This window comes from Eretmochelys imbricata, chromosome 22, assembly GCF_965152235.1.
Source record: "Eretmochelys imbricata isolate rEreImb1 chromosome 22, rEreImb1.hap1, whole genome shotgun sequence".
NCBI lineage: Eukaryota > Metazoa > Chordata > Testudines > Cheloniidae > Eretmochelys > Eretmochelys imbricata.
The window spans coordinates 4,368,367-4,388,133 of NC_135593.1; the positions used below are offsets into that span (position 1 = coordinate 4,368,367).

Genomic DNA, 19,767 nt, shown 5'->3' on the forward strand with positions numbered 1-19,767 from the left:
GGGGTGCAGGGGTGGCTGGAGACAGGGGCTGGCTGCGGGCAGGGTGGTGGGTGCTCATGGGGAGAGCAGCAGGACGCAGCCCAGGCCCAGCAGAGTGGCCGGGGACCCCCCAGGCAGCAGCGGGAGCCCCAGGGCCAGGGGAGCAGCAGCAGCACCAGGGCTCGTGCCCAGGGCAAGGCGGCAGCCCACGTGGCTCCCGCAGCACAGCGCCCCCGGCGGCCGGAGGAGGAATTACATCACTTCCCGGCCAGAGCCCATCAAAGGCTCAGCGCCCCCTGCAGGGAAGCGGGTTAACAACCGGTTCTAAAACTGCTTCAAAATGTAACAACCGGTTGGTGCGAACCGGCTCCAGCTCACCACTGCTAAGAACCATTCCATATTAGCTGCCTGCCATTAAATATGCTAAATTAATTGTTTTCAACCTGTGGTTCATGGACCTGTGGGGGTCCACAGACTGTTTAAGATTTCCAAAAGGGTCCACACCTCCATTTGAAATTTTTTAGGGGCCTGCAAATCAAAAAAGGTTGAAAACCACTGTGCTAAATAATGAAAAACCATTCATTTATATTTGGTTTGAATTTAAATGCAGAATTTAAACTCATAAGATCTAGAGATGTAAATATCACTTAAAAATACAATTGCAATAGTTTAAATGGGTATCAGTTAACCGTTTAATATTTTACATCCCTAGTTGGTACCCCATCAGAACTCCCTCCTGTGCACTGTCATGGCGACGGGAGGTGGGTGGGGGGAAGGGAAGGGAGAGACTATCATGTGATCCAGGAGGGTTATGGCAGCAGGGAGAACCTGTCATGGTGACACCAGTCTCCCCATCACGTGACCCAGTCTCCCTTGGTATATCAGGGGACTTTGACTAATTCCGCTCATGTGCCCCTTGCTGCTGGCCCTGAGTGGGGAGCAGGATGCTGATAGGGAAGAGGTGGATTTGTTAATGCCCATGGTGTGCTTGGATGTGGGGGTAGGGGCAATCTGTTTTAAACGTTAACTGCAATATATTAATGGTAAGACTAATACTTAGCGGTTAACCGTTTAATATTTACATCCCTACTAAGATTATCAGTAATATCAGCCAAAGTTGGTGGATAAATTCCGGGATCAGCAGCATTGAAGCGATTCACGCAATGAGGCCAGGTACAGCCCAATAGCAATGCAACAGGTAGATTAAGCATTCAAGGTTGAGGTCATCCTTAACCCACATTAATCCCTTTTAAACAAAGTTTTTATAGAGGAAATTTTCTGTGTTTTTCATACAGCTAGTGCTGGAGTGTTTTGGCGGTGCAAGGAAGGCAGCAGGGATGCACCCAACATCCCCTATGGCATGTGGGGATGGAGGGAGCAGGGATGTTTGGAGAAGGAGAGGCAGCAGGAGCTATCAATCCTGCCTAAAAGTCCAGAAGGACAATGCCTGTATTGATGGGGCAAGGCAGATCCCATGAAGTGTCACAACTGCTCAGCCAGGCCAGTCACTGCTTCTCAGCATGGAGAACTGGAAGAGCTTTGTCAAACCGAAGAGCTTCAAACAGATGCTAGAGAGCCATAAGCTCCAGTCTCTCGAACTTCTCACCCCAAGAAACCTCCGCCTCTACTCCCTGATTGAATCATGGAATATTAGGGTTGGAAGAGGCTTCAGGAGGTCATCTAGTCCAACCCTCTGCTCAAAGCAGGACCAACCCCAACTAAATCATCCCAGCCAGGGCTTTGTCAAGCCGGGCCTTAAAAAGCTCTAAGCACGGGAGATTCCACCACCTCCCTAGGTAACCCATTCTGGTGCTTCACCACCCTCCTAGTGAAACAGTGTTTCCTAATATCCAACCTACACCTCCCCCACCACAACTTGAGACCATTACTCCTTGTTCTGTCATCTGCCACCACTGAGAACAGCCTAGATCCATCCTCTTTGGAACCCCCCTTCAGGTAGTTGAAAGCTGCTATCAAATCCTCCCTCACTCTTCTCTTCTGCAAACTAAATAACCCCAGTTCCCTCAGCCTCTCCTTGTAAGACATGTGCCCCAGCCCCCGAATCGTTTTCGTTGCCCTCTGTTGGACTCTCTCCAATTTGTCCACATCCATTCTGTAGTGGGGGGACCAAAACTGGACACAATACTCCAGGTGTGGCCTCACCAGTGCCGAACAGAGGGGAATAATCACGTCCCTTGATTTGCTGGCAATGTTCCTACTAATGCAGCCAATATGCCGTTGGCTGGCTGCCAACTAGACATCGAGCCATTGATCACTACCCCTTGAGCCCGACAATCAAGCCAGCTTTCTCTCTACCATATAGTCCATTCATCCAATCCATACTTCTTTAACTTGCTGGCAAGGATAGTGTGGGAGACTGTATAAAAAGCTTTGCTAAAGGCAAGATATATCACATCCACTGCTTTCCCTGTATCCACAGAGCCAGTTCTCTCATCATAGAAGGCAATCAGGTTGGTCAGGCATGACTTGCCCTTGGTGAATCCATGTTGACCGTTGCCGATCACCTTCTTCTCCTCCAAGTGCTTCAAAATGGATTCCTTGAGGACCTGCTACATGATTTTGCTGGGGACAAGGTTGATGGCAAAAGATCTTTAATCAATTTCTAACCACACAGTCTAAGGGGCAGTTCTCTTTCCTGAGGACAGCTTTTGGCTTTGTGACAGATATGGCAATTTCCTGCAATATCCTTGAAAAAACCTAACTGAATTACATTTAGGTATCTGTGGAGTCCACAGTATGAAATGAAAACAATACATAGCTGCTATTAGCAAATATCCCCAATAGCCAGAGATGGGACACTAGATGGGGAGGGCTCCGAGTTATTACAGAAAATTCTTTCCCAGGTGTCTGGTGGGGGGGGAGGGGAAGGGTGGGGTCTTGCCCACATGCTCTGGGTCTAACTGATCATTTGGGGTTGGGGTTGGAAGGACTTTTCCCCCAGGTAACACTGGCAAAGACCCTGAGGGCTTTGGCTTCCTCTGCAGCATGGGACACAGGTCACTTGCTGGTTTGAGCTAGAGTAAATGGTGGATTCTTCGTAACTTGAAGACTTTAAACCAAGATTTGAGGATGTCAGTATCTCAGCCAGAAGTGATGGGTCTATTACAGGAGTGGGTGGGGGAGGTTCTGTGGCCTGCAGTGCGCAGGACGTTGACTAGATGATCATGGTGGTCCCTTCTGGCCTTAAAGTCTATGCAGTATTGTGGGCCAGAATTGTATGTAACATCTCTCAGGGGGGAAAAGGATGTGAACCCAGGAAGTGTTATGGCAATCATGCTGTTTGTAAGCTTTTGCATTTAAAGCAAAGCACAGACTCTGTCCTGTTTAGGCAGTCTAGCTTGCTGTGGACATCACAATGTTGGCAGAGATCTGTGCAGGCTGGAAAAAACTTCAGTCAGGATGGAGAGAGACATAGGTCTCTACCCAAGAGAGGTGACTGTTGAGGAGCTGGGAGGCTAGAGGCGGTGCCTTTCAGGGACCATGGAGAAGGAATACAAGTGGAGATGCCTTGACCTGTGATGGGCTTCAATCCCATTGGAACAAGAACCAAGAGATGACCACCTTTACTAGGGGGTAGCCTCACTTTTCACACGGCAAGCACAGCTCTCAATTGAATTACAACTGAACCAGGCTCTCGGTCTTGGAGAGGGAAGACAGAATCCCATCAAAATAAACCTTAGCTTAGCAGTAAGTGCACTGAGCTGGGAACTGAGAAAACCTGAATTTAAATCTCATCTCTTCCACTCCCTGTTGCTTATACACTTCTGCACTTCACAGCCCTTAATACTGAGGAGGCTAGTATTAGCCACCCCATTTTACAAATCAAGGAACAGAAGTTGCACAAAATCACTTGTAGCAGAGCTAGGAACAGAACTGAGATCTCTGATATGGCAGACCCCATCTCAGCCACCCTGTTGCTCAGAAACAACCTGCCCAATCTGATGTACTTGACTATGTGGTCTGTAACTACTAGACCATTCTTCCATGCCAGAGCCAGGAATACAATTACTAACGTCTAATAATTAGAAATGAGGCAATCCCAATTCCTAGCATTTTACTGCTGTCTAGCAAATTGTTGAGTCACCTGCTGGTCAAATGCAGTTCACTTTCCTCTCGAGCAGAAGGTCCACACATGGTTACTCATGTATCTCCCTTACTGAATGAGGGAGGCAACGTAATGACAGAGGATGTGGAAAAAACTAATGTACTCAATGTTTTTTTTGCCTCTGTCTTCACGAACAAGGTCAGCTCCCAGACTACTGCCCTGGGCAGCACAGCATGGGAAGGAGGTGACCAGCCCTCTGTGAAGCAAGAAGTGGTTCGGGACTATTTAGAAAAGCTGGACGTGCACAAGTCCATGGGGCCAGATGCGTTGCATCCGAGAGTGCTAAAGGAGTTGGCGGATGTGATTGCAGAGCCATTGGCCATTATCTTTGAAAACTCGTGGCGATCGGGGGAAGTCCCGGACGACTGAAAAAAGGCTAATGTAGTGCTCATCTTTAAAAAAGGGAAGAAGGAGGATCCTGGGAACTACAGGCCAGTCAGCCTCACCTCAGTCCCTGGAAAAATCATGGAGCAGGTCCTCAAGGAATCAATTCTGAAGCACTTAGAGGAGAGGAAAGTGATCAGGAACAGTCAGCATGGATTCACCAAGGGCAAGTCGTGCCTGACTAATCTAATTGCCTTTTATGACGAGATAACTGGCTCTGTGGATGGGGGGAAAGCGGTGGACGTGTTGTTCCTTGACTTTAGCAAAGCTTTTGACACAGTCTCCCACAGTATTTTTGCCAGCAAGTTAAAGAAGTATGGGCTGGATAAATGGACTATAAGGTGGATAGAAAGTTGGCTAGATTGTCGGGCTCAACGGGTAGTGATCAATGGCTCCATGTCTAGTTGGCAGCCGGTATCAAGTGGAGTGCCCCAAGGGTCGGTCCTGGGGCCGGTTTTGTTCAATATCTTCATAAATGATCTGGAGGATGGTGTGGATTGCACCCTCAGCAAGTTTGCAGATGACACTAAACTGGGAGGAGAGGTAGATACACTGGAGGGTAGGGATAGGATACAGAGGGACCTAGACAAATTAGAGGATTGGGCCAAAAGAAATCTGATGAGGTTCAACAAGGACAAGTGCAGAGTCCTGCACTTAGGACGGAAGAATCCCATGCACCGCTACAGACTAGGGACCGAATGGCTAGGCAGCAGTTCTGCAGGAAAGGACCTAGGGGTTACAGTGGACAAGAAGCTGGATATGAGTCAACAGTGTGCCCTTGTTGCCAAGAATGCCAATGGCATTTTGGGATATACATGTAGGGGCACTGCCAGCAGATCGATGTGATCGTTCCCCTCTCTTCAACATTGGTGAGGCCTCATCTGGAGTACTGTGTCCAGTTTTGGGCCCCACACTACAAGAAGGATGTGGAAAAATTGGAAAGAGTCCAGCGGAGGGCAACAAAAATGATTAGGGGACTGGAACACATGACTTACGAGGAGAGGCTGAGGGAACTGGGATTGTTTAGTCTGCGGAAGAGAAGAATGAGGGGGGATTTGATAGCTGCTTTCAACTACCTGAGAGGTGGTTCCAGAGAGGATGGTTCTAGACTATTCTCAGTGGTGGAAGAGGACAGAACAAGGAGTAATGGTCTCAAGTTGCAGTGGGGGAGATTTAGGTTGGATATTAGGAAAAACTTTTTCACTAGGAGGGTGGTGAAACACTGGAATGCATTACCTAGGGAGGTGGTGGAATCTCCTTCCTTAGAAGTTTTTAAGGTCAGGCTTGACAAAGCCCTGGCTGGGATGATTTAATTGGGGATTGGTCCTGCTTTGAGCAGGGGGTTGGACTAGATGACCTCCTGAGGTCCCTTCCAACCCTGATATTCTATGATTCTATGATCTCACAGAGTCATGTATCAGCTAGAGATCTGAAGGCCTAGGGTTCAAATGTTGCTGATAACATGTGAGGTGACCCTTTGGTTACACATGACAGAATTCCTAATTTTCCAGTTTTCTTTTTAAAAAATGTGAAAAGAATTCTGACAGTATGAGACAATGTGCTCAAAAGCAAGAAAAAAAAGAATTAGTCAATTAAAGTGCCTTGCACAAAAATATGTTCCTCACTATGGCCATCTGTCACATGTCAATGGCTTGTGTCACACCCAGGCAGACTTGAAAGGTAAGAAATTTGATAGCTTTAGGGTATCTCTGCACTGCAGTTGGGAGGTGCAATTCTCAGCTCAGGGAGATGTACATGACTAGATCTCTGCAGCCAGCATGCTAAAAATAGTAGGGTTGCAGTGGTGTGGGCTAATACATACCTAGGATCTTGAATGGGGCTGTATTCAGGTGGCTAGCCTGAGCTGCTGCCTGTCCACCACAGCCACACTTGTGTTTTGAGCACTGTAGCTCGGGCAGAGCTAGCGTGTAAAGCTGCAGTGCAGATATAGCCTTAGTGAGATGGTAGCATCCTCCTTGAGGAGGATTTATGGCTTCAGTCCAGTTAACAATGGCCAACAGTGGCCATCTTTACTAGGGGAAGGTAGATGGTAATGAGTTTTAAGAATATGGGGAGTTTGAATGACAACAAATCAGGCACTTCCTAGCAGAACGGGTTCAAAAAAGTGAGATACTGAATTCTAAGGTTCCATTTTTAAATTAATTTTAGCAAACTAAATCAAGATTTAGTCAAAAATCCTGAAAACAAATAATCTTTACTCACCAGTGCAAGGTTAGTTTGGAGAAGACACATTCTTCAGAGAAAAAAGGCCAAAATCCCTACTTTAAGTGAAAAACACCTAACCTTAATACAGGAGGTATACTGGACCTTGAATTCTATAAAGGAATCTCCTTTCTCCAGCTGTGACATGCCCAGAGCATGAGGCTGGCCAAACCTCTACCACATGCCACAAGAGCCTCAAATTCTGCATTCCATAAAGACGGAATGCTGTGACCCCCAACACACTTGCTCTGGTTTTATAAATGGTCTCAGGGGATTTCAGAAGATGGAAGAAAATCATCATAGAATCATAGAATATCAGGGTTGGAAGAGACCTCAGGAGGTCATCTAGTCCAACCCCCTGCTCAAAGCAGGACCAACCCCAACTAAATCATCCCAGCCAGGGCTTTGTCAAGCCTGACCTTAAAAACTTCTAAGGAAGGAGATTCCACCACCTCCCTAGGTAACGCATTCCAGTGTTTCACCACCCTCCTAGTAAAAAAAGTTTTTCCTAATATCCAACCTAAACCTCCCCCATGGCAACTTGAGACCATTACTCCTTGTTCTGTCATCTGCTACCACTGAGAACAGTCTAGAGCCATCCTCTTTGGAACCCCCTTTCAGGTAGTTGAAAGCAGCTATCAAATCCCCCCTCATTCTTCTCTTCCGCAGACTAAACAATGCCAGTTCCCTCAGCCTCTCCTCATAAGTCATGTGTTCCAGTCCCCTAATCGTTTTTGTTGCCCTCCGCTGGACTCTTTCCAATTTTTCCACATCCTTCTTGTAGTGTGGGGCCCAAAACTGGACACAGTACTCCAGATGAGGCCTCACCAATGTCGAATAGAGGGGAACGATCACATCCCTCGATCTGCTGGCATAATAAATTCATAATACAGAACAGACAGTAAGAACGTGAATGGTAGCTGACAAACTAACCTTTTTATGCTCAATTTAGAATTGTCTATCGCATGAAACTGAAGGAAAGAAACATACAACTGAGACCAAAGGTCAACCCTCCCCATTAACCCCAAACCCAATAAAACCCAGCAAGGGTTAGTTAATGATTTGAGCAACAGCAACTACAGGGGTCTAATACTGGCTTTATTCAATCCTATCTAGGTTCGTATACTTTGTTCATCAGCTGATCACCTTTGAGACTCATCTGTCAAACACATTCACACTGACTTCCACTGTGTCCTTGGCTAAATCACAACCACAGTTGGCTGAAATTGGAAAGTTTGGGGGTTTTGATTGTTTTCATCCAAATTCAGAACAAAAACAAATTTACTAAAATTTTCTGACAAACCAGAGATGCCCAAAACGTTCATTTCAGAAACACTGAAATGCTGTGCTCTTGAAAGGAAATGTGAAACTGACATCCTGGCAGCTGTGAAACTGACAAGAACATGAATTTCAATAAGCTGTTCCACTGCAGGGAGCCTGCCAGCCACAGAGACATGGCTTCATGAGTAAAATTGACAACCTTCCAGCAGGCTGAGCCCAGCAGCGCTGCCTCCTCACCAACCCCCCAGCTCTGGGAGCCAGAAAGGCACTGCGAGTCCCCCAGAGCTAAAGTTGCCCTGGGACTTTGTCTCTCTGTGCACAAGAAATAGATTGAGGCAGTGTGCTTGCTGATCTGCTTTTCCACACCCTGGAGCTAAAGGAAGGCGAGGAGGCAGAGCGTCAGGGCACACTGCTGTTTCAATGGAAGTTTAGCTAAATATGTAGCAGGTACAGTGAAACATTTCACTCACCGAAGCGACATTTTCTGACGAAACTAAGTTTTGTTGGAAAATTTTCACCAGCTATAGTCACCACCTCTCAGCTTCTGCTTCCAATATGTAAAACGGGATCATCAGCATTTACACTCATAACAGTGCTGCAGAGATTGTGGTTTGTAAAGCTCACTGAAGGTGATACCAAGAAGTAGAGGTGTAACTCTAACTTACCTGTTATTGTTCCGACAGTTCCGGCAATTGATGCACTCCGAGGGGTCGGTCTGAGGCACTGCTGTGTACATTCCACCACCCTGGAGGAAGAAGGGGAAAGAAACAACCCAAAATGAATGGCAACACAGGCATACAAGATGTAGTCTATGATAAATGGGCATAATGTACGTTAACCCCCAGGACTTCTCATTTAATTTTGAATCTTAATCACCTTATCAATCTTCAGATCTGTGTTTTGTAATGTGGCATGGGAATACTGAGCTTCTATTATACAAAGTCTAGCTGAGTTTTCTGCCAGCATTTGTGTCAGAGAAAAGTAAATAACTGTACCTTAGACAAGTATGTAGTAATTTCCCTGGCTTATTTTCAGTCTAATATGTCCAGGTTTAATTTAATAAACACACTGTAAATATGTTTATTTTTAACGCTGATGACAGACATGAAAGCAAATTCCTATTCATTAGAGAACTGTGCCCCGTTTGGGGTGACAGGGTGTTAAATATTCAGGGCTGATGTCACAACATAAACCCATCCCACTTTCCTGTAATTACTCCGATTAGATCAGTTTACTTCACTAAACAGACTTTTGAAACATTTTATATTTTTACAGATGGGGTAATTCCTTCGCCAGCAATGACTCTGGGGTGCGAGGGATTTTGTGTTGTTGGTTTTGGCTGAACAGGCCCATTGCAAGCAAGTAAAATGGCCAGATTAACACATACCTCATTGTTAAATACTAGGCGGACACTGATGTGAGTCATTTGAAAATGGTACTGTGCTGTTGTGTTACAATTCTGCATTTTCTTAAGGGGCGCGAGTTTGGGAAAACTAATTCAACCTCTGAGTTTGAGTTAAGTTGCATAACTGCTTCTTCTCCAGTATTTCTTATTTTCGTATGTCTCTGCACCGGGTCTGGTCCTACATTTTGCAGACCTGTGCACTTATACGTGTGGGACCTGTGGGACCACTCACACCATGTCTCTCCCCCAGGCCTCTTTTCTTCATTTTCCCAAACACTGGAGCATTAAGAGGGATGCCAGTGAGAATGGGGATATAAAGTTCCTTTGCTCTGTATTGTGATTATGTAAGTCTCACTTGTTCTGTGCAGGAGTGGTCAGCTGCGGACATCCTTGTCTCAACAACCTTCCACACCATTCCAAATGGGGAGATGAAAAGAAAGGCAGGTATTTACAAGGGACAGTCCTCTAGAAACAGTACGTCCTGTGGCACTCTCATGGGCCTACTCCACCCAGAACAGCGCAGGGATCTGAAGATCAGCCCCACATACGTGCACCTGGAACACAGGGTCCTATGTGGTTGTACACCATGTACATAAGCTTAGGGCAAGCCTTGCTCTGTGATTTCTACCTGGAAGAAGGGACCCCAAAATATTAGCCACAGAGTTCATAAGAAAGCCTGTCTGTATAGTATCTACAGTCCATGCAGCATCCAGATATCTGGAGAACCACATCTGTGTGCTTGTCTAAACCAAAATACCAAAGCTTTTGAGGATCCCCATTGCTAATGTTGGTTAGATAGCTTTACAACATAAGAAATCTTTTGGCCATGGTTGTTCTTTTAGGTAAAGGAAAAACTGCACCTTTGGTACTTAAACTGTGGCGCAAAAAGGAGACCATGTGATGAGATGAATAGTCCACGTTCCAACCTGGAGTTATCTGAAGTGGCAACTACTGTGTAAGTGGCAATTTGCTGTTGAATAAAATGAAGTACTTGTGTTCAATTACTAAAGCAAACAATCATTTCATTTTTTCCCCTTTGGAAACAGCATTCATTACATAGACTTTTTGAACTTTTCCTGGGCAACGTTCACAGTTTTGAGTAGAACCAGTGATAAAAGTGGAGTAAGTCTGAAAGTAACCCACCTGTTTCCACAGACAATAATGAAATCATTATTCTCTCTTGGAAATGGAACACGTTTCAGAAAATTAAATATTTTTCCACAGCACACAAAGGCTGGATCACAGGTTAAGACCAGTTTTTGTTACTTCAAGAAATTAGTCTCAAAAGTTGCAAATAAGGGACTCAGTAAGGCAGACTTATTTATTATGTTGTTGTATTTCAAGACCGGAGGGACTTTTTCTTTTATGAGACCCCAGCTATGTGCAGGCTGTGGTAAACTTAATAGCACAGCTTACAAATCACAGATCTGAAACAGGTGTGTGTGTGTGTGTGTTTGTGGGGAACAGTCAATTTGTGAAGCTGAAAACTCAGGAACCATCATTAAATCTGATAGAAAGACTGAGAAATACCATATATACAGTACAGTATCTCAATCCAGCATTGCACGAGTCTCAAAACTCTCAGACTAAAAACAAGGGTAAGAGGAGACTCTCCAGACTAAATACAGTTATTGGTGCCTCTAATCCTAATCTCCACAGGAAAGCCCTGAAGATGAAAGTATGAGAAACACCACGCCCAGCTACTTCCACTGGAACAAAGATGGGGTAACTGGTAGTTGTTAGCTTCAGCACAAAGACTTTAGTATTTCCACAACTGACTTGACTTGCTGGAGCTTCCTTTCACACCGTGAATAAAATTCCAAAGTCAAGATCAGGACCCTTACATCATATGTGAGTCAAAGCCCTCTTACATTCACTAAATGATGGGGATGTTCATAATCCATGTGTGTCCTGGATAGAGAGTTGGTGTGCCCTGGGTAAAGGCCAGTCCCTCCAGTCAAGCCACCATTCATGATCCCATTAACTCCATTGGGAACCTTGTGATGGAGGTGTGGACAGCCATTACTGAGACTACCATTGCTGATGAAGTTTCCATGTATGCTGCCATTGACGCGGCTTGTGCCTGGTAAAGTAGCGTATTCGACCATTTGCCCATTGATGTCTGCACCTTGGTAGAGGTAACCAGGAGGGTCATACTCTGCAAAGAGAGACCCACAGGGAAAAAATTAGAACACTTTGTTAGCATAATTTTGCTAAGTATTCAATGTATGATTAAAGAGTATTTTATTTTTCATCATACTTCTAAAACCAAAGTCAGATGCATGTTTCAGAGATACAGAAGTGACTCATCTAACCCTTTTCAGGGTTTTTATAGTAGCCACAAATTGTAACATCTAAGTGCTTAATATGCAAATGTTTTCCATCTCTACAATAGCTATGTCCACACACTAATCCTCTTGGTCTGGAAAGAATTTAGCAGAAGATGTTGCTCTGTAAAAATAGGATTTTAAAACAGGATCATTTGCATGATCAACTCTATGGCAGAGACAATTTAACTTATTTTGGTCCTGCTCAGTTTCAAAGGAGGTTTTGCAGAATTTGGGTTTGCTGGTGGGGAGTATGGATCATATTTAAAGCACCACAGACGGTACAGATAAAGCTAATTAAAGTACCAGAAACAGAGGGAGCTATTTAAAATGTCACATAAGACTCAGCTTGCTCAGAGTATTTGCTGGGAATAGAAGCGGATAGCTTTTGTACGGTGCTATAAACTAGTATTCCATAGTACTTCACAGTGTGTTTCTAGTCAGAAACTGGCAGGTTTCTGCTTATTAACAGCTGCTCCACAGCCTGTCGCCAGTACTACAATGAGCCTCAAAAAAAGTGCCACAAGATCTTTCCCTTTATCTGGAAAAATTAGAGCGAAGCAAAAAGAATGTTGGCTTTATACGGCTACCTAGAAAACCACTTACGCACATGCTTAAGTCTAAGCATGGGAGTACTGCCACTGAAAACAAAGGGACTATTAATATGCTTCAAGTTAGGCACATGTCTAAACACGTTGCCAGATCAGGGCCTCAATAACTTATCCAAAGAATGGCGTCTTCAACAGTGCAGCAGAACACTGCAGCAATCTATACATGGCTCAATCCTCTAATGGGACTCAATGCAGAGAAACAGACACATTACTACTTTCACAAATTCCTTCATCACGCCATGTTCCTTAGTAACACGTAAGTGAAGAGTTTCTATGACTAACCAAATACCAGTTTGACCATAACAGAGAGTATGCATTTGGAACATTCAATATAAAGCTCCATATTTATTGTCTAACTTTCATTACCATCATATTTTTTCATATTAAACTTGGACTGGGAGGAGAGGAAACCAAGAATAACTTACTCTGCATGGCGTTTTGCTGACGATTCTTCCACAGACACATGGCAATGAAAACTATCAGAATAAGGACCATCACTCCAAGGACACAGCCCACAATCAGATATAGCATGTCACTGCTCCGAACAGGGCCATTTGATGGGCCAGCATTGCCTCCACCCCCACGATCAGGAGAATTAGGTGGTGTACTCAGGTCCTTCACTGGATATTCCGATGCTCCAGGTGTGCGTTTCACTGGTTGAAATACAGGAGACACACATGGTCTTGTGAACCCAACTTGGAATGAGAAGTCTGCAGAAATGTTATTCTACATGTGTTTATTTATCTGTTATTCAACTGTACAGTTATGAAGTGGAAATATCTACCATTGAATTTAGTATCCCAATGATTTGTAGACAGAAATTTTCAGCTCAAGATTTTTACATTAGCTGATGAGGTCAACTAACACTGGATGATAACTGTTTGTCTTAGAACATGCCTATTATCTACCTACTCATAACCCATGTATCTAAGCCAGGTTATACTTCAACAAGCAATTGAATGTAAGCATTGCTCGAGATGGCACTAGCTTCCAACCAGAAAGAATACAAATCTTTCCACTTCTGAGGTCAGGAAAAACCACAATATGCATTTCTGTCAACTAACCATTGCCAGACGCCTTACTTCTATCTGATGTGAACCCTGCTAACCTTTACTGTTTTCAAAACTGCATTCTTCAGGAAACGAACAACCAGGTAGAAATCTTACAAAATTCAAGACGACGTCAATATGACACCTGCACTACAGTGAAAGGCACCATTTCAACAATTATATATTTGCTGGCTGCGAAGTAAATACATACTGAATTGTAGCCACTCTGTGCTCCCCAAAACAATGTAAAGAATTATTGGTAATTAATTTTGCAGGACTAAATTTTTCCATCAGTGAATGTTACAACCAAGATTTTAAATGGGGGTTTGTACTGAACATTTTAAATATTGTATTTATAGCATTAGAATTTGTTTTGCTAAAGGTTAGCTCATGCTTAGGGAATCTAATAGAGAACAGTAAGACCAAGTTAGCTTTTGAGTGTTAACTACCTCTTTGAACCGAAATGACCAAAACAAGCCCCATTCAGTGTCTAGAGTCTCGTCAACATTCACCAAAAAGAAGGGGCCCAAAAGGCTGCTTGTGTGGGTGACCCCTTCCAGAGCCAAGTCAAGAAGGATCAAGGCTAGAGCATGGGGGCAGAGGCAATGCTTGCTCTCATTTGGGGTTATTGCTTACGGCCCCAGATTGCCTTGATTTGGTCCTAAAAGAGGTCATAAGAACACAAGAACGGCCATACTGGGTCAGACCAAAGGTCCATCTAGCCCAGTATCCCGTCTTCCCACAGTGGCCAATGCCAGGTGCCCCAGAGGGAACGAACAGAACAGATAATCATCAAGTGATCCATCCCGTCGCCCATTCCCAGCTTCTGGCAAACAGAGGCTAGGGATACTTCAGAGCATGGTTCTGCAATCACTTAAAGGAAACGTCAATATGAATATTTGACAGCAGGTTGTCCCCCCGGTATAGTCTTAAAATCTTGAGGAATTACAGAGCTGTTGATAACTAAGACAGACTCTGGGTAGGATATATTCCACCAGATGTAGGTGGTCTGAGAGATTGCAGCTCCCAGCCCTGCCCTGTAAGGTAATAGGTATTGCACGGTAAGTTTGACGTGCATGCTTGTAGACTCTTCTCAGAAGTAGTGCATTTGAAGCCGTATTTTACTTTTAGTGTCAGCATATTCCCTCTGCAACATAACTTGATTTTAAAGATTAATTTGCTTAAGAAACCAAAGTGACTGTGATCGTTAATTTCTTTTGCAAATAATTACTCTGACATTTTCAGAGAACAGTATTCCTATCTTCTTGCCAGAGGCAGGTAGAATTGACGTGAGTGGCAGCCAACTTATTCATCATGAATTAAGAATTTGAACAAGTCCTGAAGAGACAGTGTAGGCAGAAGTACATTATCTCCAGTAACCAACTAAGCTACAGCAAGATGGTGTCCGGCTAAGGAAAGACCACCAACGTCGGATGAACTGGGACTGTCAATACATCCAAAAGGTCTACACATCTTTGCAAACTATCTTTCCTGGAGACAAACACGTTGGTCTCTCCAGTCAGAAAACCTCAGCAATAGTAAATAAAAACAATCCTCCAAACATAATTATAGCAGATGGCATGAATTTTTAAAAATAATTAAATGAGAGGGTCAGCGAGTAAATTTTCTTCTCAGGCTTTACATTTGACATTAGCTCTCAGACAAGCAAAAGTGTCCTCACTCACCTTTTGTCTCGCACATCATGACGTTGCTGTACTCACTTTCACCTCCCTCATTATAGCACTGCATTTTAATATCGTACGAGGTTTCTGGCTGCAGGTGGCTTATCAAGTGCCACTGCTTTGTACCTAGAAAGAAAAATGAAACGAGATTTGTTTTGTTTGATATGAGACAGATGCGAGAGTGTGCGTGGGAGAGAAAATGTCTGAGTCATGGAAGAAAATATAGCGTCATGCCCTTTTCACTAGGCAAAAGTACAATGCTGGGGTGTCACAGGCTTGCTTGGTGAGCACAGAAAGCATTATCTTTAAAAGATTATATCTTGTACTTTTAAACAGAGCAGGTGGAAAATCTTCAGGCAACGTTTTTCTGTTGGAAATGTCAGAATCCTTTGGTTTTGTTCTGCTTCTGAATGAAATAAATCTAAAAATCATGGCATTTCCTATGAAATGGAAATTTCTGGTTGACACACAATTCTAATTTTAAAGACAAACTAATCTTGATTTCTTTCACTTGGAATTACTCTTTCCATCCTGAAAGACTCTTAAGCACTTTGCAAGCTACCTACATATACACAGGAATCTCTTCATCCATCATTCACATGCATGCCTTTAGGGTGGAATGTGCCAGCTGTTTAACAACGTACAATGTTCAGGGCAAGTAGTGAGGCAGACTACTGTATCAAACTGAAACAGGAGAAATTTAGGTAGACAGAATGTAATTATTCTCACATTAGAATTTGGCCAGAGTGCTGTGATAATACCCTGACTCTTTCAAGAGTACAGTAACCATAAATGCAAGGTCCCAGTTAAAATTCAAGTCACCCAATATTTTCACAGGAAGGAGTCATCTAAAGTCGATGTTATGACCTCTCCTATCTCAGTTAGTAGAAGCCACAAATAATTTAACTTATACCTCGTGAAACATACTAGGGAACACTCTCAGATAACAGGCCTGTCTTTCTCACTCTCCCAGTCTCTGGGGGCATGGACTCCAATCCAAGCAAGCTTTCCTAATAGAATGATTTTGTTAACTCTGGCTGCTAGCCAACCTTTCATTTAGACACCCTCCTGAAGTACAGAGCACTTCAGTATAAATCACTCTCCGTTTTTATTTTCACGGACTTGTGACAAATTTTAATAAACAGGGACCCTTTTTTGAGAGTTTAATTAACTGTTTGAGCACTTCTAATCCCTCTTGGAAAATACCACCTTGAACTGTTTCCACTGTTTCTAAGAAACTGTCATACCACCTACTGATTTAAGTATTAATTAAAAAAATAAAGCCCACTTGGCTGGAAGGGCTGTGCCATCAAGATTCCATTCTAACTCAACAGAATTAAAGCTGCAGTCCAATTCCCACTGTGTGGCACTAAAAATACCCTGTAAAGGAGGGTGGTTTTCACTCTACTACATGAGGAAGGCTCTTTTAAACTGCTTTCTTTCAGTGCTCTAAGTGGTGAACTACTATGAAACACAACTTTCACTTCACACACACTAAAATGAATAGATGCCCCAAATAATAACTTGTATTTAAACATTGGTTGATGCTGGAGTTGGCTTATTCCTAAAGCACATTTTTCCAAAGCTTTTTACTTCTGTCTCCTCTCTCCCTCCACCCCCAAACATTCCTTTCAGTAATTACTGTACCAGGTTTTAGGTTTCTGCTTCAAACCATTAGAGGAACTGGAATCTGTACAGACATTTTAACTGTGCTCTCCCTGCACCATTAGGAAGCGAAAACATTTAAACAAGACATCAGACTACATTTAGGGTTAACATTCAATCTCCAAGATCGAAGCAACAGGGAAAAATTCAGCCCATATAAGCAGGAAAGGGCAGGTTTAATTTTGCTTTTGCTGAAAGATACAAATACTGGAGAGCCATATGATGCAAACACACAAACATTTTTATAAAATTGCTTGTGGCGACTTTTATAGAGGAAAAACCTTCTGTAAGCTTTGGACTCTGTCTCAGAAGACAAGACTTAGCAGGAAATGTTCATGAAAGCTTAAGGCAACTCGTTAACTAACACAACCATCACAACAGCTCTTCCACACTAGTAAAAGAGTCTTTGCAAGATAAAATCTGCTGTCAAAACACTGATTTAAGAGTAACAGAGGGAAGACTGTGATTAGGCCAATGTAGCCATCTGTACGGGTTAACCAAAAGGCCTGGCACCTAAGTTAAGGATCACATGTTTCTCTATACTTCAATGTAAAAAAGAATCCAGTCACATTTGAATTGAAAATAGCTTTCACTATTTTACAGAAACGTGGTAAGAAAGCTTTAATGTTTCAAGTTGCCACCATGTGAATTTCAGTTGCAGGCTCTGGGACAGCTGAGCAGCTGCTAGTGGTTTCAGACTGCCACAAACATTTCAGTATGCATAAACTTGAAAATCAGGAATAAGCAAATTTCACAGCACAGTGGAGGCACACTTAAACAACTGCCCTGTGCGCAACGTTCATAAACACACAAGTTCTGTGTCACAGAAGGCTAAAATATGTTTACAGACAAAGATACTGACTGCATAAGCTTTGAAGCAACCCTCTGAGCACAAAAACTAGATATTTAACAGTCCTACTGTCTGAAAAAGCGTACATCACACCTTACAGTATTGTGCAGGCTATAGTCAAAGGAGGAAGAATTTGCAAAACAAGGGCCCGATCCTGCCTCAACTGAAGTCAATTGCAAAAAAACCCATTACCTTCAATGGGGCAAGATGAGGCCGCTACATTTATTTAGGCCAGATGATTGAGAGGGTGTTAAAAAATGTAAAATGTGACTACTTCTTCCATGAAAATGATGATCTAAAAGTTCCCAGCAAAACAACCCACTGGCTTACAATATCTGTTATCAATGTGTTCAAAAAGCAAAGCGGGAATTACGCGAAACTGTCAAATTAGCTAACATTTACTGAATGTGGCAATATCTTGGGCTCAGAGAAGCTCCCCTATAAACAAAGAGTAAAAAATTAAGCACCTACTAACAAGTAACTGAAGAGGGCTTCCCAATTTGCAACAGCAAATGGTTGTTACTTACTGTAGCTGGAGGTTCTTTGAGATGCATGGTCCCTATCTGTATTCCACACATGGGTATGCAGGGGTGCCATGCACCGGAGTCCAGAATTTCTTTGAAGCAGTGTCCGTTGATCCAAACGTGCACAGTAACTCTCCTCGTGCTCCTAACCAAGCATGTAAAAGGCACTGCGGGACGACACCTCTCCAGTTCCTCCTCTTACTGCACTCCAACTGGATCCAAAGCAGAGGGGATGGAGGGCAGGGAGTGGAACACAGATAGGGACCACACATCTCAAAGAACCTCCAGTTACAGTGCGCAAGCTCCATTTCTTCTTTGGGTGATGGTCCCGACGTGTATTCCACACATGGGTGACTGTCAAGCAGTGTTGACTGGAGGAAGGTGCAAGGAAACTGGTAGCAGAGATGTCTGTAGTGCTGCCGTTCCTACGGCGGCATCTGCCATTGCTGCTTGAGTTAGAGCATAGTGTGATGCGAAAGTAGGGCTGGAACTCCAAGCTACCACTCTGCAGACGTGCTGCAGCGGACTGCCCAATAAGGATGCTGTGCAGGCAGGTTGTGCTCTATGGAGCGAGCTGTGATATGCCCAGGAGACGGAAGCTTTGCTATTTTGTAGCAGTCTAAGATGCTTCCCGAAACCCATTTAGAAATCCTTTGTGAGGATATGGCTTGTCCCCATGACCTTTCTGCCAAGACAAAAGAGAGTCTCAGATTTTCTAACAGGTTTGGTTTTCAGCACGTGGAATGCCAGGGTGCGCCTGATGTCAATGGAGTGAAATCTCTTCTCCTTGGAAGAAGTGTAGGATTTCGGGCAGGAAACATAAGTATCGTTTGACTGATGTGCAACTCGGACACAACCTTGGGGAGGAATTTGGGATGTAACCAAAGGGAAACCTTCTCCATGTGCAATACTGTATAAGGAGGGTCTGCCATCACGGCTCCCAGCTTACTAAACCTTCTTGTCGAAGTAATGGCTACGAAGATGGCTTCATGGACAGATAAATCATGGCACATGTCACCAGAGGTTAGAAGGGTGGGCCTGTGAATGTTGAAAGGATACGGTTAAGGTATCATTGAGGCGTAGGTTTAATGTCTGGTGAGAAGGTCCTGATCAAGACCTCCATAAATCAAACTGTGGTCAGGTGTGTGAAGACAGACCATCCTTGCACCAGGGGGAGGAAGGCATTAACTGCTGGTAGGTGTACTCGCAGTGAACTGAGGGCTTTAAGAAGAGAAGACAGTCTAGGATAACTGAAATGCCTACAGTATCAAGTGAATGCTGGTGGTGATGTGCCCAGGCCAAAAATCGCTGCCATTTAGCCAGGTATCAGAGCCTAGTAGAATCCTTCCTGCTTTGGGTCAGGATTTCCTGAACAGGGAAGTCTTGGATAGTATTTTGGCCCTCCCTTGGGAATCCCAAAGAACGGAGCCACGAGTCCTTTCGCATGACCAGTCGTGTGGCCAAAGATCCGGATGCTATACCTGTGGCATTTACCGCACCCTGGGAAGCCACCTTTCCTACCAACCTCCCCTTGCCCAGAGAAGACTGGGACTGGGCTTGGTGTTCCATGGGGACTTTATCTTTAAATTCTGTGAGCCTGGTATAGGTGTTAAAATCATATTTGGCTAACAAAGCTTGGTAATTAGCTATACAAAATTGGA

General features: G+C 43.9%; 1 protein-coding gene across 2 annotated transcripts in view; it reads right to left on the reverse strand.

The window, feature by feature from the left end:
* Positions 1-19,767, reverse strand: part of CDON (cell adhesion associated, oncogene regulated) — a 98,659-nt gene that overhangs the window by 12,485 nt on the left and 66,407 nt on the right. For both annotated transcript variants that reach the window (XM_077839830.1, XM_077839829.1), the window contains exons 15-18: positions 15,071-15,193; positions 12,762-12,989; positions 11,270-11,556; positions 8,659-8,738 (exon numbers count right to left, since the gene is read on the reverse strand). In XM_077839830.1, coding sequence (XP_077695956.1) covers positions 8,659-8,738; positions 11,270-11,556; positions 12,762-12,989; positions 15,071-15,193 — 718 coding nt within the window. The remainder of the gene's footprint in view (positions 1-8,658; positions 8,739-11,269; positions 11,557-12,761; positions 12,990-15,070; positions 15,194-19,767) is intronic.